We start from the raw sequence: 17,647 nt of genomic DNA, 5'->3' as shown, positions 1-17,647 counted from the left end.
ATAGTGATTGAGAGTGAACTATAAGTAGGCTTATTAAGTGAATACTTTCAGAATGCACTGTATATAGTGATTGAGAGTGAACTATAAGTAGGCTTATTAAGTGAATACTTTCAGAATGCACTGTATATAGTGATTGAGATTGAACTATAAGTAGGCTTAGTAAGTGGACCATTTCCGCTCCCACTCTTCTAATTAGAAGGTCAATCAAATCATATGGTATTTTTTTGGTAAATAGCCAATCACTGTATTTTTGACAGGTTTTACGTCAGTATTACAGTATTCAGTATTACACCACCTCCTTTTTTCTCTTCCAGGTTGAACATGTTGTGTACTCCATGTTAAAATACATTGCCAGCATCGAACAAGGCTGATTGAAAAATAGTTTGCCTTTGTCGTTCCCTCCTCAAGGTGATCACAGCGGCATCATATACACTACCGTTAAAAAATGTGGGGTCACTTAGATATTTCCTTGTTTTTGAAAGAAAAGCACATTTTTTGTCCATTAAAATAGCATAACATTGATCAGTGTAGGCATTGTTAATGTTGTAAATGGCTGGTGTAACTGGAAATGGCTGATTTTTAACGGAATATCTACAGTTGAAGTGGGAAGTTAACATACTGTAACGGTTTTCTTGATGAGAAGGAGAGTCGGACCAAAATGCGGCGTGTAGATTACGATCCATGTTTATTGTGACTATAGCAACACGAATTTAAATACAAACAGTGCAAAATAATAAACGTAATGAAAACCGAAACAGCCTAAACTGGTGCAAACTAACACTAAGGACAGGAACAATCACCCACAAACAAACAGTGAAACCCAGGCTACCTAAGTATGATTCTCAATCAGAGACAACTGCCTTTGATTGAGAACCATACTAGGCCGAAAACATAGAACTGCCCCAAAACATAGAAAAACAAACATAGACTGCCCACCCAACTCACGCCCTGACCATACTAAATAAATGCAAAACAAAGGCAATAGAGGTCAGAACGTGACAGTACCCCCCCCCCAAAGGTGCGGACTCCGGCCGCAAAACCTTGACCTATAGGGGAGGGTCTGGGTGGGCGTCTGTCCGCGGTGGCGGCTCTGGCGCGGGACGCGGACCCCACTTCGCCATTGTCTTAGTCCGCCTTATTGTCCGCCTCCGTGGCTTACTCACCATGCCCACCCCTCTCAATGACCCCACTGGACAGAGGGGCTGCTTGGGACAGAGGGGCAGCTCGGGACAGAGGTGAAGCAGCTGCTCGGGACAGAGGGGCGGCAGCTGCTCGGGACAGAGGGGCGGCAGCAGCTCGGGACAGAGGGGCGGCAGAGGGGCGGCAGCTCGGGACCGAGGGGCGGCAGCTGCTTCGGGACCGAGGGGCGGCAGCAGCTCGGGACAGAGGGGCGGCAGCAGCTCGGGACAGAGGGGCAGCTGCTCGGGACAGAGGGGCAGCTGCTCGGGACAGAGGGGCTCTAGCGGCCCCTGGCTGACTGGCGGCACTGGCGGCCCCTGGCTGACTGGCGGCCCCTGGCTGACTGGCGGCACTGGCGGCTGGCGGCCTGGCGGCCCCTTGACGGGCGGCACTGGCGGCACTGGCGGCCCCTGGCTGACGGGCGGACTGACGGGCGGCACTGGCGGCCCCTGGCTGACTGGCGGCACTGGCGGCCCCTGGCTGACGGGCGGCACTGGCGGCCCCTGGCTGACGGGCGGCACTGGCGGCCCCTGGCTGACGGGCGGCACTGGCGGCCCCTGGCTGACGGGCGGCACTGGCGGCCCCTGGCTGACGGGCGGCACTGGCAGCCCCTGGCTGACGGGCGGCACTGGCGGCGCTGGGCAGACGGGCGGCACTGGCGGCGCTGGGCGGCGCTGGCGGCGCTGGGCAGACGGGCGGCGCTGGCGGCGCTGGGCAGACGGGCGGCGCTGGCGGCGCTGGGCAGACGGGCGGCACAGGCGGCGCTGGGCAGACGGGCGGCACAGGCGGCGCTGGGCAGACGGGCGGCACTGGCGGCGCTGGGCAGACGGGCGGCACTGGCGGCGCTGGGCAGACGGGCGGCACTGGCGGCGCTGGGCAGACGGGCGGCACTGGCGGCGCTGGGCAGACGGGCGGCACTGGCGGCGCTGGGCAGACGGGCGGCACTGGCGGCGCTGGGCAGACGGGCGGCGCTGGCGGCGTTGGGCAGACGGGCGGCACTGGCGGCGCTGGGCAGACGGGAAGCTCAGATGGCGCTGGGCAGACGGGAAGCTCCGGCAACGCTGGGCTGAGTAGCTCTCCTAGCGCCGAACAGGCGGGAGACTCCAGCAGCGCTGGAGAGGAGGAAGGCTCTGGTAGCGCCGGAGAGGCGGGAGGCTCCGGCAGAGGCGCTGGACAGGCGGGAGGCTCCGGACAGGCGGGAGGCTCCGGCAGAGGCGCCGGACAGGCGAGGCGCACTGTAGGCCTGATGCGTGGTGCTGGCACTGGTGGTACTGGGCCGAGGACACGCACAGGAAGCCTTGTGCGGGGAGCTGCTACCGGAGGGCTGGGGTGTGGAGGTGGTACTGGAAAGACCGGACCGTGCAGGCGCACTGGAGCTCTTGAGCACCGAGCCTGCCCAACCTTACCTGGTTGAATGCTCACGGTCGCCCTGCCAGTGCGGCCTGGTGGAATAGCCCGCACTGGGCTATGCAGGCGAACCGGAGACACCGAGCGCAAGGCTGGTGCCATGTAAGCCGGCCCAAGGAGACGCACTGGGGTCCAGCTGCGTAGAGCCGGCTTCATGGCATCAGGCTCGACGCTCAATCTAGCCTGGCCGACACGCGGAGCTGGAATATACCGCACCGGGCTATGCACCCGCACTGGAGACACCGTGCGCACCACTGCATAACACGGTGCCTGTCCGGTCTCTCTAGCCCCCCGGTAAGCACAGGGAGTCTGCCCAGGTCTCCTACCTGGCGTAGCCATACTCCCTGTTAGCCCCCCCCCAATAAATGTTTGGGGCTGCCTCTCGGGCTTCCTTCCGCGCCGCCGTGCCTGCTTCGCCAACTCCATTCTCTGATAACCTTCCGCGCACTGCTCCATCGAATCCCAGGCGGGCTCCGGCACTCTCCCTGGGTCGGCCGCCCACCTGTCGATCTCCTCCCAAGTAGTATACTCCATGCCATTGCTGTCCATAACGTCCTCCTTTCGCTGCTGCCTGTTAACACGCTGCTCGGTCCGAGTGTGGTGGGTGATTCTGTAACGGTTTTCTTGATGAGAAGGAGAGTCGGACCAAAATGCGGCGTGTAGATTACGATCCATGTTTATTGTGACTATAGCAACACGAATCTAAATACAAACAGTGCAAAATAATAAACGTAATGAAAACCGAAACAGCCTAAACTGGTGCAAACTAACACTAAGGACAGGAACAATCACCCACAAACAAACAGTGAAACCCAGGCTACCTAAGTATGATTCTCAATCAGAGACAACTAATGACACCTGCCTCTGATTGAGAACCATACTAGGCCGAAAACATAGAACTGCCCCAAAACATAGAAAAACAAACATAGACTGCCCACCCAACTCACGCCCTGACCATACTAAATAAATGCAAAACAAAGGAAATAGAGGTCAGAACGTGACACATACACTTAGATTGGAGTCATTAAAACTAGTTTTTTCAAAGGTGGACAGTTTTATTGCTTCTTTAATCAGAACAACAGTTTTCAGCTGTGCTAACATAATTTCAAAATGGTTTTCTGATGATCAATTAGCCTTTTAGAGTGATAATCTTGGAATAGCTAACACAACGTACCATTGGAACAGTGATGGTTGCTGATAATGGGCCTCTGTACGCCTATGTAGATATTCCATAACAAATCTGCCCTTTCCAGCTAAAATAGTCATTTACAACATTAACACAGTCTACACTGTATTTCTGAGTGACCCCAAACTTTTGAACGGTAGTGTACGCTTGACTTTCATCGAGAAAGAAAGAGGGGGTGTCATTTCAAAGTACTCAGGTACAGCCCGTCCTATTCATTAATATAGTGAGGAGTGATAACTCAACAATATGCCACATCGTGTCAATCATTAAGAAAGTGATGGAGAAATTAACATGCAATTAGCTCATACATTCTGCTGTCTGATGCTATTAAATCTAATGTCTTGGTGGTGACACTATCATAATTGTCTTAAAGCAAAAAGGAATGTGTTTGCCTGCCACAAAATAAATAACAGATTAACTTTTAATTTTTTACCACTTCATCTCACAGGAGTTACAGCAGCCTAAACAGGAAGATACTATGAGGTACATTAATAAATCAAATTCACAAGATGAATGTAAGATCAATACATGCATCATGATTAGGATGTTGGAGCCGAGTTGCGAGATAAGGACTTGTCATTTGTATAATGATGAAGATCAGCCCATTTGTGCACCTTGTCAATGTTAATAACAAAGGAGGCTGCTGAGAGGAGGATGGCTCATAATAATGGCCGGAATGGAGCGAATGGAATGGTGTCAAACACCTAGAAACCATGTGTTTGATGTATTTGATCATAGTCTACTCATTCTGCTCCAGCCACTACAACGAGCCCCTCCTCTCCAATTAAGGTGCTACCAACCTCCTGTTTTACTTTATTCTAACGCATTCATGCGCGCGTCCGCACGCAAGAACACACGTGTGTGTGTGTGTGTGTGTGTGTGTGTGTGCATGTGTGTGCTCATGTGTATGTGTGGGTGAGTTCACTGTGGTTTCGTGGTTAGGTCAATTTTACAGTGTACTCTGGAAGTACATGCATACTAATAAAAAGACATCCAGGTATGGTAGGAACATGTTTTTTCCCATTAGCATTGGGACATCAGATGGATTATGGTCCTTATCTGCAAATCAGCCTGAATCAATGTACCCAGCTGCTCTCAGGCAGGAGAGAGAGCACAGTGTTGAGTAGTCACAAAGTGCTTGGCATTTAGTGATGTTCAAGTTCATTTGGAAGACCATTTAGGCCAATCTCATATCAACAAATAACATGTAAAAACCGACTTTGGCTTCCAAAGTGCTGTGAATACGCAATAAACAAGAATGATTGTGTCAATATTGTATAAACGTCCTCAGAAAGACAGAAGTGGCATGTGGTGAGAGCTTTAATACTGTTTATGAGTCTAAATATGGAAGAGAACAGAGTGAGAGCATTATTGATTTTCATCCATATGAAATGTATAAATATGCTGTATGGGTTTTGGTCTCACCTCGTTGGCATAAACCCAGTGGCTGTCCTTTGATGCCAGGTTGGTTTCCACAGCCTGTATACAGAGAGAAGATGGGGGGGGCATTAATATTTTCTGTGTTTCACAAAATATTATTTTAACAACATAAGAGTAGTGAGTCCGAACTCAAGTGCATATGCTCAAATGGTTCACCATGGTTACTCATTCCCCATTACTTAGGCTCTTCACAATATTCTGTATGTGCACTCATAATGTGAGTGCTCCGTCGTAATGGCTCTATCACATATCACATGACTATTCACGCATGACATCTGTCATGGTTACCATCTCTACGCTTGTCCTCTTCTGTAAATTGCTGTCATTAGCTTCCAAATGATCCCCTTTGCTATACTGCAACTAAGATTGATAGCCCCATATCATCCTTACATATAACTGCAAAGCGTTCACCATTTTACCTAACAACAGTGTGCTCATCAATAACAGCACCCAGCACAGCCCGAAAGCTGCCGATCGATCTTCTAACCTTGCAAGAGTCATAATTTGATTTTAATGTCCCTCATTTCCAGCTTGGTCTCTGTGAATATTGCAGAGACACCTGAACACAAGAGTAATATTTACCTACACGATTGAAGTGGTCTGCCTCTTACTCACTCTGAAATTAACGGGCCATATGCCATTCAAACACACTTGCATTCAAACAGATAGCCCGTCGCTATCGATAGAGACACAAGAAATATAGCAAACAGCTGCTGGAGTTAGTGACTCTCTACAGACTTATTCAGCAATGTACAAACAATGAACATTGTGTCATTGGATCATATCCTGTGTCTGAGAGTTGGAGCCAAACGATCTCCCAACCAGATGTAGGCAATAGGGTCTTGGAACAGGCAGGTAGATTATCACATAGGTTATCATAGTTTGATTTACACAGCACAATGCTACTCACCAGACAATAGAAGTGATTTCACAATGCTAGAGTGTTCCAGAAGGAAAAACATAAATTGCAGTGAAACAGTCCTTACCATAGAAGAAATCAACAAACTCATTTGTGCATCTGAGTAATCCATTTAGGCACATACAATACATACTGTTTGGTGCGTATGAAAGCCTGGCAGCAAAAGCCTTGGTCTGGTCCCCAAGGATAACCTTGATGTTAGAACGAGCAGACATTTCTTTGTACTTTTCTTATGAAAACTGTCACATTCTATAATGTAAATAACAAAGTGAAGGGGGCTATGTTAGTGCGCCAGCTGGGTAAAGGTTATGATTGGGGCAAACGGTCCTCCTAGTTTAGCCTCAGTTCAGCTCCAACAATAGCAACAGTATGGTAAACAACGTCGACCTTAGTCACACCAGGAATTTGACGTCATCAAGTTAAAAGGATATGAGGTTCATGGACTTTTTGGGGGACAAATTATCTGTGTGGGATTGACAGCTGTTTGTCTATAGAACTTCAACTAGGACTCAAACATCTTTATGTGGTTTGTCCTTTATACTGTCAGTTTGATTAGTTTCACACATTATCACACTATGGCAACAACATGAACTTGTGACCTACCGGTCACATCTCAGCAACACATCTTGTCGAGAATTCAGTTGTGTTTTACATTTTTCCATCCACTTGAGGAAATTATTCTAAATTAAGCTTTGTAGAGAAATAAAGTTTTGGCATAAAATGCATACTCAGGAGAAGCAACATCAGAGAATGATAATATGCTATAATGTTAATCTAACTGAGTTAGTTTCACAGTTAGATCTAGTGACATATGTGAGGGCCTTGAGGCTCGTCTTTACACCTAGTCAACACAAAGAAGAACATAATATAGAACATGATTTAAAAAGGGAATTACTGTTTGGCGGATTTGAGCATTTGAGGATATAAGGTCTCAGGAAAGCAAATATTTATTGTTGTTCAGAGTTGGATGGTAACTCACATTTCTGTATGTATTTGACCTCCTTATGGAATAATGCACTGAGATGAATTCCCAAAGGTTGGTGAGTGAAGCTATAACATTATATATGAAGCATCTTGACATTGAATATAATGGTACGGAATCCTCAATTGTGTCCATATTCACTATGCAATGGCTGCACAATTCTGACCTTTCCCACTAATTGGTCTATTGACTAATGAGATCTAGTTGGGCAAAAGATCAGAGCTTGGCTGCCTATGTAAATGCAGCGAATGTACTGTACAGTCTAAATGTCTCTGTGTCTTGTGGATCCCTTGTTTGAGTATTAAAACAAAACCCTGCAAGATTGTTTGTCTAATCTGTAAACACAGCCAGATTCACTCAGGCTGTCTGGGTTTTGCTTTTGGTCAATAAGTGCAACAAGTAATTATGCCTACAAATGAAAATGGATCACTGCATCCCATGGTTGAGAGGAAACCTGATTAAACAAAAGGCAAAGGGCACAACTCTGCTGCATACTTTCTATTTAGTGTCAGAACAGATGCATTTCAGCAGCAACATTTGTTGTTCTCAGAGCTTATTAAACTACATGCCAAAAGCAGGGAAAATGTTTATTTTTCTTTGTTTCACACATAGAGACAAGCACAGTTTCACTTCATTATTGGCAATTAGCAAAACAAATGGTCTAATTGGCAATAATTGTGGAAATAACATGTTTTGCTTTCCCATATGCTGTCAATCAAACTGTTTAAAGTTTCTTATTAGCTCAAATTAGGATCTGTTGTGAATCCTTTTTTTTTGTATGAATACACAGTCTAGACTCAAACAACAGTTTATAAAGTTTAACACGTTTACTTCTTTATTTATTTGTTATCTGGCACATTACAGCACAGTAAGCTCATTAATGTTGGAAGTATAATAATTATAATATATGATAATAATGATAGTATAATAATGGATTTACTGCACCTTTATAAATCAAGCCAGGGAGGTTATTGTTATATTCTTAGAATATTCTTGGAATAAACGGTTATGGTCTCCACCTTGAGCTAAGAGGTATTCCGCCTCATTTGGAGCATTCAACAGGCAAAAGAATCCATCTTACGCTGACAACATGTTATAATTAACATTTTGTTAGTACTGTTGGTAAAAAAAAATACACATTAGGATACTAGGCTTGGTATAAAATAAATGGTTATTCTATGCCACGTGAAATGTGTTGGTGTTACTCCTATCATATTAATGCAGTGTCTGTGTAAGAACTGTTTTGTAATGATGTGCTGTAACATGGCACAACCAGTATTACTAGTAATTGGAACATAGGTCGTTGGTATTGCTATATAGTAATGAGAGGATCTCTCTATTGAATGAAACCATTCAGTGATCCCAAGGGTTCAGGAGAACTTTAGATCAGACAGTCGTTTGAAAGGATAGACCAGGATGAGTTGTCAAAAGCTCACTGTTTAATTCTGTGCCAGTCTTACAAAGGCACCCAAGCCATAATGAGGCTCTTCATGAAATACTCACAATGGTTGGGACCCTGGCCTTATCTCCTATAGTCCTCTGTTGCTGTGGAAACGAGTTCAGACCTGAGCCTACTCATCTCCATTAGTATAGTGAAAAGCCTATGTAACTTAGCGCAGGGCTATTCAACTATTTCATTACAGAGGACACACATTTGGGATTGATTACTCTTCCTAAGACTGGTATAAAAAAACAATGCACAAACACAATTATAATCTAAAAAAACAAAAAAAATGATGAAAATTACATTTGATTTTAAGTGCTTTAAAGTTGAGCTGACAGTCGTTTTGCACTGTTTCGCTATGGTTTTAGTCATTAATCCCAGCAAGAGGGCAATATTTTATTAATGTACAGTAGTAGTTATGGGGGACACACTACTACACGGTCCTAGAAAACTCTAGATGGATGTCTTCTGACTTAGAAAACGGTCAAAAAAAATAAAATAATAATAATGTAAACATATACACACAGTTGAAGTTGGAAGTTTACATACACTTACATGCTGACCAGACCGGACAGGTCGCGTGCGTCACAAAATACATTTAGAAATCCATGTTTTTCAATTAATGCACCCGCACTGCTCGCGCACGCCAACGAGCGTCTGCGTTGCCAAGGGCTAAAATAGAAGTCAGTTCTATTTATGATGCAGATCGCGCTGCAGGTCCTGCCTCTCCCATCTCCTCATTGGTTTATAGAAGCAGGTACCCACGTGCTATCTCCTCATTGGTTATACCCACGTGTGATTGAAAGACGAACTGTTGCCGGTTGTCATGGTAAAACTATGAAAGTTTAGATGCCAATTGCCATATAAGTTAAATGATGAAAAAGCCTGGAAGGAGGAGAGATGACTAGAAACGATCCGGTTGGCCGTTTTATGTGTGCATTAATTGTCAGAGTAGAGCACCTTGTGCATTTCAGGTAAAATAACAACTCAATGTTTATAACCCAGGACAAATTAGCTAGCAACAGCAAGCTAGCTAAATTGGACAAATCAGCTAGCAAGTGCAAGCTAACTAGCTAAATTGCTATACATGTTTAAATGCTTTTCAACCTGTCCCCAAATTAATGTCTTTGGTTCAGAGTTTGTTTTGATATTTTAACCTGCGTGTCGTGATCGCGTTTGGTGTAAGGGGAATTTTTTTATTTATGCACGATAGCGCACGATGGCGCACGCGCACAGACGGATTTAGTTAGGTTGGAGTCACTAAAACTTGTTTTTCAACCACTCCACAAATTTCTTGTTAACAAACTATAGTTTTGGCAAGTCGGTTAGGGCATCTACTTTGTGCAAGACACAAGTAATTTTCCCAACAATTGTTTACAGACAGATTATTTCACTTATAATTCACTGTATCACAATTCCAGTAGGTCAGAAGTTTACATACACTAAGTTGACTGTGCCTTTAAACAACTTGGAACATTCCAGAAAATGGTGTCATGGCTTTAGAAGCTTCTGATACCTGTGAATGTATTTCAAAGCCTACCTTAAAACTCAGTGCCTCTTTGCTTGACATCATGGGAAAATCCAAAGAAATCAGCCAAGACCTCGGAAAAAAATTGTAGAACTCCACAAGTCTGGCTCATCCTTGGGAGTAATTTCCAAATGCCTGAAGGTACCAACGTTCATCTGTACAAACAATAGTATGCAAGTATAAACACCATGGTACCACGCAGCCGCCCTACCGCTCAGGAAAGAGACGTGTTCTGTCTCCTACAGATGAACGTACTTTGGTGCGAGAAGTGCAAATCAATCCCAGAACAACAGCAAAGGACCTTGTGAAGATGCTGGAGGAAACAGGTACAAAAGTATCTATATCCACAGTAAAAACGAGTCCTATATCGACATAACCTGAAATGCCGCTCAGCAAGGAAGAAGCCACTGCTCCAAAACCGCCATAAAAAAGCTATAGTACTTTTTGGAGAAATGTCCTCTGGTCTGATGAAACAAAAATATAACTGTTTGGCCATAATGACCATCATTATGGCCATTCTGTTCTATATCTATTCATTTAATTATTTCCTGTCTTACACCTTTTCTTTTTTAACATAAGAAACTCACACAAGGGCTTCTTTTCTAATTGCACTTTTAGATTGGGAAAGAGCAGAAATGTTTGGCACATAGGAAGTCAGGACAACCCGCTGGCAGTGATGAAGATTCACGGTTGATATGGAGGAACGAGTGTTCGTTTTCATGGCATTCATGTGAGAGAAGCTGGACTAACGTGTATGTTGACCCAAACATTGTTAAAAGAATGTGTGTAGATCATTGACAAAAAAAATGACAATTAAATCCATTTTAATCCCACTTTGTAACACAACAAAATGTGGAAAAAGTCAAGGGGTGTGAATACTTTCTGAAGGCACTGTATGTGATATCTTACTTGTGGCGACAACCCACGTCCTTCCCTGTCAGTATTCCAGACCACCCAGGCCTCCCATGAAGAGTGTGCACATGTGACATTAAACAGAATCACTGCTCCCATCTGTCATTGCATTCAGGCATTCTTCCCCTCAGCTTGTAGCTCATGACGCTACACCTGAGCTGAATTCCTAATGCTCTGCTCTCAATGCAGTAACAAGAGACCTGTCTGTTGGCAGGTCAGCCTCAAAATGAAAACCAAAGCCCCTCTCATGATAAACAACAGGAGCAGTGGAAACAAAAAGGACGATAACAAATAGCAAATGTTCCGTCAATAAACACAATAGTGATAAATTATGGTGGCGAAAGAGAAGCCCTGTCCTCCTCTGATACGCACACAGTCAGAAAACTGCATCTCAAACACTGAGTTGACAGTGATTGCTGCGTGTTTGTGGGCAGATTGGATACCGATATGACTGTTTATGCATTCCACAACAAAGTCTTGACCATGTGTGCCTCTAACCCTCCAAGCACATTATTAAGGATCATTTCTGCATACGTGACAAGAGAAAGGCTGTATATCAAACACAGAGCCGTCCTTAAACATCATTCTACAATGGGTCGGTCAAAACAAGACGCGTTTTAAGCTATACTAAAAAACTTGTTTAGCACAGGTAAGCGTGTGATACAAAAATGGGAATCTGGTTTTCTGTTCCATCTGAGAAATCCCTGGTCATCCACTTTCCCCATTAGCCCATCCAGCCAATTCATTAACTTGATCTCCACTGTAACAGGCATCTAGACATTATTCCCCCTTGCTTCTAGCCTAACATTTCGTTTGCAACAACGGGGGGGTTGTACAAACATTGCTGTCTGTCACTCGACATTTGCAACATAGTTTCAATATTGAAATTCGATCTTCTCATACCTATGACCGCAGTAGTTTAGCACCCCTCTGTTGTACAATTCTTTATTTAATGGTGTGAAACGTGTGCTGCTGTGACTTCAATGCCAAGTCGAACTTGCTGATGTGTAGCAACAAGAACATACGTTGCATTTTAACAAAGTGTCTTAGACTTACCTCCAAGATAACATGTAAAGTGTCTTAGACATACCTCCAAGATAACCTGTAAAGTGTCAGACATACCTCCAAGATAACCTGAAAAGTGTTTTAGACATACCTCCAAGATAACCTGTAAAGTGTCTTAGACATACCTCCAAGATAACCTGTAAAGTGTCTTAGACATACAGTGCCTTGCGAAAGTATTCGGCCCCCTTGAACTTTGCGACCTTTTGCCACATTTCAGGCTTCAAACATAAAGATATAAAACTGTATTTTTTTGTGAAGAATCAACAACAAGTGGGACACAATCATGAAGTGGAACGACATTTATTGGATATTTCAAACGTTTTTAACATATCAAAAACTGAAAAATTGGGCGTGCAAAATTATTCAGCCCCCTTAAGTTAATACTTTGTAGCGCCACCTTTTGCTGCGATTACAGCTGTAAGTCGCTTGGGGTATGTCTCTATCAGTTTTGCACATCGAGAGACTGAAATTTTCTCCCATTCCTTCTTTCAAAACAGCTCGAGCTCTGAGGTTGGATGGAGAGCATTTGTGAACAGCAGTTTTCAGTTCTTTCCACAGATTCTCGATTGGATTCAGGTCTGGACTTTGACTTGGCCATTCTAACACCTGGATATGTTTATTTTTGAACCATTCCATTGTAGATTTTGCTTTATGTTTTGGATCATTGTCTTGTTGGAAGACAAATCTCCGTCCCAGTCTCAGGTCTTTTGTAGACTCCATCAGGTTTTCTTCCAGAATGGTCCTGTATTTGGCTCCATCCATCTTCCCATCAATTTTAACCATCTTCCCTGTCCCTGCTGAAGAAAAGCAGGCCCAAACCATGATGCTGCCACCACCATGTTTGACAGTGGGGATGGTGTGTTCAGGGTGATGAGCTGTGTTGCTTTTACACCAAACATAACGTTTTGCATTGTTGCCAAAAAGTTCAATTTTGGTTTCATCTGACCAGAGCACCTTCTTCCACATGTTTGGTGTGTCTCCCAGGTGGCTTGTGGCAAACTTTAAACGACACTTTTTATGGATATCTTTAAGAAATGGCTTTTTTCTTGCCACTCTTACATAATGGCCAGATTTGTGCAATATTCGACTGATTGTTGTCCTATGGACAGAGTCTCCCACCTCAGCTGTAGATCTCTGCAGTTCATCCAGAGTGATCATGGGCCTCTTGGCTGCATCTCTGATCAGTCTTCTCCTTGTATGAGCTGAAAGTTTAGAGGGACGGCCAGGTCTTGGTAGATTTGCAGTGGTCTGATACTCCTTCCATTTCAATATTATCGCTTGCACAGTGCTCCTTGGGATGTTTAAAGCTTGGGAAATCTTTTTGTATCCAAATCCGGCTTTAAACTTCTTCACAACAGTATCTCGGACCTGCCTGGTGTGTTCCTTGTTCTTCATGATGCTCTCTGCGCTTTTAACGGACCTCTGAGACTATCACAGTGCAGGTGCATTTATACGGAGACTTGATTACACACAGGTGGATTGTATTTATCATCATTAGTCATTTAGGTCAACATTGGATCATTCAGAGATCCTCACTGAACTTCTGGAGAGAGTTTGCTGCACTGAAAGTAAAGGGGCTGAATAATTTTGCACGCCCAATTTTTCAGTTTTTGATTTGTTAAAAAAGTTTGAAATATCCAATAAATGTCGTTCCACTTCATGATTGTGTCCCACTTGTTGTTGATTCTTCACAAAAAAATACAGTTTTATATCTTTATGTTTGAAGCCTGAAATGTGGCAAAAGGTCGCAAAGTTCAAGGGGGCCGAATACTTTGGCAAGGCACTGTACCTCCAAGATAACCTGTAAAGTGTCAGACATACCTCCAAGATAACATGTAAAGTGTCAGACATACCTCCAAGATAACATGTAAAGTGTCAGACTTACCTCCAAGATAACATGTACAGTGTCTTAGACATACCTCCAAGATAGCATGTACAGTGTCTTAGACATACCTCCAAGATAACATGTAAAGTGTTTTAGACATACCTCCAAGATAACCTGTACAGTGTCTTAGACATACCTCCAAGATAACCTGTAAAGTGTCAGACTTACCTCCAAGATAACATGTAAAGTGTCAGACTTACCTCCAAGATAACATGTAAAGTGTCAGACTTACCTCCAAGATAACATGTAAAGTGTCAGACTTACCTCAAAGATAACATGTAAAGTGTCTTGGCACAGTAGGAAGATAGACATAACACATCAACAAGGTGCCTTTTCGTACAGCTGGAACATAAACTTTGCATTAAACCGGCAAGGGGTTTATGTTGTGAATCTATGATGCTACCTCAATTGAATTTTTATTGAAAAAATTGATGGGTTAACACATTAATACTCCAATACCTTGTGTTTATCTGTAATTAGTTTGAAAATGATATAATGCTACACATAGGGAAGCTAGTTACAAGTGTTACGAAATTACCCAATAAATATGATGCTGATATCACATATAGTGATTCCATACTGTACATACCTACATGTAAAGGCCTTATCTTCGTGACCAATGAAATGGTCGTTCAGCAAGCCTCAAACAAACACACTGACTTTGCTCAGTCATTCACGATTCACAAGAAAAAGTAATCATGAGCATTTACTGCCACAAAGCAACAACAGCAGCAGCAGCAGCATAGACAACAGAAAAACAACAGGCTAAAATGAAATGTTCTACCATCAGTATACAGAACTGGTGGAGTGCTTTCAGGTGAGTTTCTCCTTGTAATTGTTTCCCAGGCACTCTCCCTATTTTAAAGCCATTAATCTGGAATAACGGATCAGAGGTACAAAGACATCTTCTTCTTCTGAAACTGCCGGGGGGGGGGGGGTAATACACATGAAAAGCCTCTTAAAAAAGCTTATAATCTAAAGGTTTTATAAGGATGTTACGCTATCTAATTGACACAACTAATAACAGCATTCAGTGAAGAATGGCATGGGATAGATTCCCATTGGACAAAGAGTTTGCACTGCAGAAATTTGAACAACACTGGTATAGCTAATGAAATAGAAAATGTTGGACTAATACCAATTTAGAGTCTCACTCCATTCCTACATTTAATCAGCACGAAAATGTGCCTACTTGCCTCATGTGCTTGTGTCGGTGAAGATACTAAAGCGGCAACTTTGGGGAGTTTTTCCATTGCAGTGATGTGGGGGATTCAAAGCCCCCCTGCGCTGCTGTGTCATTGTAGAGTACTTGTGGCTGTCGAAGCCTTTCAATCCCATAATGCACTGGGGGCCAGTTCTCCCATTGCCTCTGAGGAGACAACACTACCCACCGGGTAGGCATAGGTAGTCTTCTAATCTTTGCCGCAGGCTATGGGCTCACACACTCAAACTCTCTCACTAGTGAGACTGCCAAGAAGTCAATGCACCACATAGAGCTGTCAGGAGAGGCAGAGGAAAAACAAAGCAGCTGAAGCACAGAGGGAAAAGGGAAGGTGCTATTAAATTGTGACAGGCTTGTCAGGATGTGATGAGTAGAACAGTGTCAGACAGACTCCTAAGGCTCAGACGACTCCTGGCGTCCCCACCACCTCTTTTTCTCTCTCCTTTTCAACACTTCCTTTGAACCACCTGTGTATGAACCATCTATAGTGTCTTCCATCACACCTATAAAGGCAGTGCTAAGAGGAGTTAGAACAGAGCACTGAATAACTCTACTTCAAAATAGCCATTATAGTCGGCAATAACACAAACAAGGCCATTTCGGTGGAAAAAACACCCAATATTGGTTGAACGAAATGAACATTAAGATGCAGATACTAAAGAGTAGTGTTTGATGCTTGATGAACAGGTAGACTGAGAACATGATGTTCTGCTTTTCTCTTAAAATGTCCTCCAGATTAAATTAAACTATCGTATACTATAGATCAACACAGCGTGGCCTTCAGGTCTAGTTGTTCTGCTCCCCCAGAGAAGACATGCTGTCCATATGGATGGTGGGCTTTGCTACATATGGATGAGTGGGTTTAACAAGTACAGAGGAAATGATGTAGCAGGGTGGGGGACCAAAGTTCAACAATAAGCTGATATTAATTACATACAGTTGTATGGGTGAGATGCAAGGATAGTGTGAACAGCACACGTTGTGGGTGTTGGAGGAGAGTGGGAGTGTGAAAACTAGAGTTCTTCCCACTGGTAATATGAAACCGAGCTGACAGTTGGCCAAGCAGGGAGTTTTGGGAGAGAAGAGGTCAGGTGATAGCATATTGCCAGCAAAATGCCAAACCAAGTCCACAGATAACAAACACCCTTAGACATGGCTGATATTTAAGTGTTTTTGTTTTAATTTCTCCTTCGGAATGAATGATAAAATTGATGTTTTTAATGTATTCGAGTGTTTTCAGAGTAGACTGGAGAAGATCTTTCAAATACACCTTAAAGGGGTGTCATCCATTTTTTTTAACTTCTGAATTAATGAAACATACCCATTGATTGTTGAAGAAAATATCGTATGAATTAGAGGTCGACCGATTAATCGGAATGGTCGATTAATTAGGGCCGATTTCAAGTTTTCATAACAATCGGAAATCGGTATTTTTGGACACCGATTTGGCCGATTTCTTTAAAAAAAATTTACACCTTCATTTAATCTTTATTGAACTAGGCAAGTCAGTTAAGAACATATTCTTATTTTCAATGACGGCCTAGGAACGGTGGGTTAACTGCCTCATTCAGGGGCAGAACGACAGATTTTTACCTTATCAGCTCGGGGGATTCAATCTTGCAACCTTACAGTTAACTAGTCCAACGCTCTAACTACCTGATTACATTGCACTCCACGAGGAGATTGCCTGTTACGCGAATGCAGTAAGCCAAGATAAGTTGCTAGCTAGCATTAAACTTATCTTATAAAAAACAATCAATCTTAATCACTAGTTAACGACACATGGTTGATGATATTACTAGTTTATCTAGCATGTCCTGCGTTGCATATAATCGATGCGGTGCGTATCGTTGATCCAATGTGTACCTAACCATAAACATCAATGCCTTTCTTAAAATCAATACACAGAAGTATGTATTTTTAAACCTGCATATTTAGCTAAAATAAATCCAGGTTAGCAGGCAATAATAACCAGGTGAAATTGTGTCACTTCTCTTGCATTCATTGCACGCAGAGTCAGTGTATATGCAACAGTTTGGGCCACCTAATTTGCCAGAATTGTACGTAATTATTACATAACATTGAAGGTTGTGCAATGTAACAGGAATATTTAGACTTATGGATGCCGCCGGATAGATAAAATACGGAACGGTTCCGTATTTCACTGAAAGAATAAACGTCTTGTTTTCGAGATGATAGTTTCCGGATTCGGCCATATTAATGACCTAAGGCTCGTACTTCTGTGTGTTATCGTGTTATAACTAAGTCTATGATTTGATAGAGCAGTCTGACTGAGTGATGGTAGGCAGCAGCAGGCCCATAAGCATTCATTCAAACAGCACTTTCGTGCGTTTGCCAGCAGCTGTTTATGACTTCAAGCCTATCAACTCCCTAGATTAGGCTGGTGTAACCGATGTGAAATGACTAGCTAGTTAGCGGGGTGCACGCTAATAGCGTTTCAAACGTCACTCGCTCTGA

General features: G+C 43.5%; 1 protein-coding gene across 1 annotated transcript in view; it reads right to left on the bottom strand.

Annotated features, from left to right (window-relative positions):
- The window catches only part of LOC139417489 (glutamate receptor ionotropic, delta-1-like), a 346,221-nt gene that overhangs the window by 54,312 nt on the left and 274,262 nt on the right, over positions 1–17,647 (bottom strand). The window contains exon 5 of the mRNA XM_071166764.1: positions 5,198–5,251. Coding sequence (XP_071022865.1) covers positions 5,198–5,251 — 54 coding nt within the window. The remainder of the gene's footprint in view (positions 1–5,197; positions 5,252–17,647) is intronic.

The sequence above is a fragment of the Oncorhynchus clarkii genome, chromosome 1 (genome assembly GCF_045791955.1).
Source record: "Oncorhynchus clarkii lewisi isolate Uvic-CL-2024 chromosome 1, UVic_Ocla_1.0, whole genome shotgun sequence".
NCBI classification, from domain to species: Eukaryota; Metazoa; Chordata; class Actinopteri; order Salmoniformes; family Salmonidae; genus Oncorhynchus; species Oncorhynchus clarkii.
This window is presented reverse-complemented; position numbering and strand designations above follow the sequence as displayed.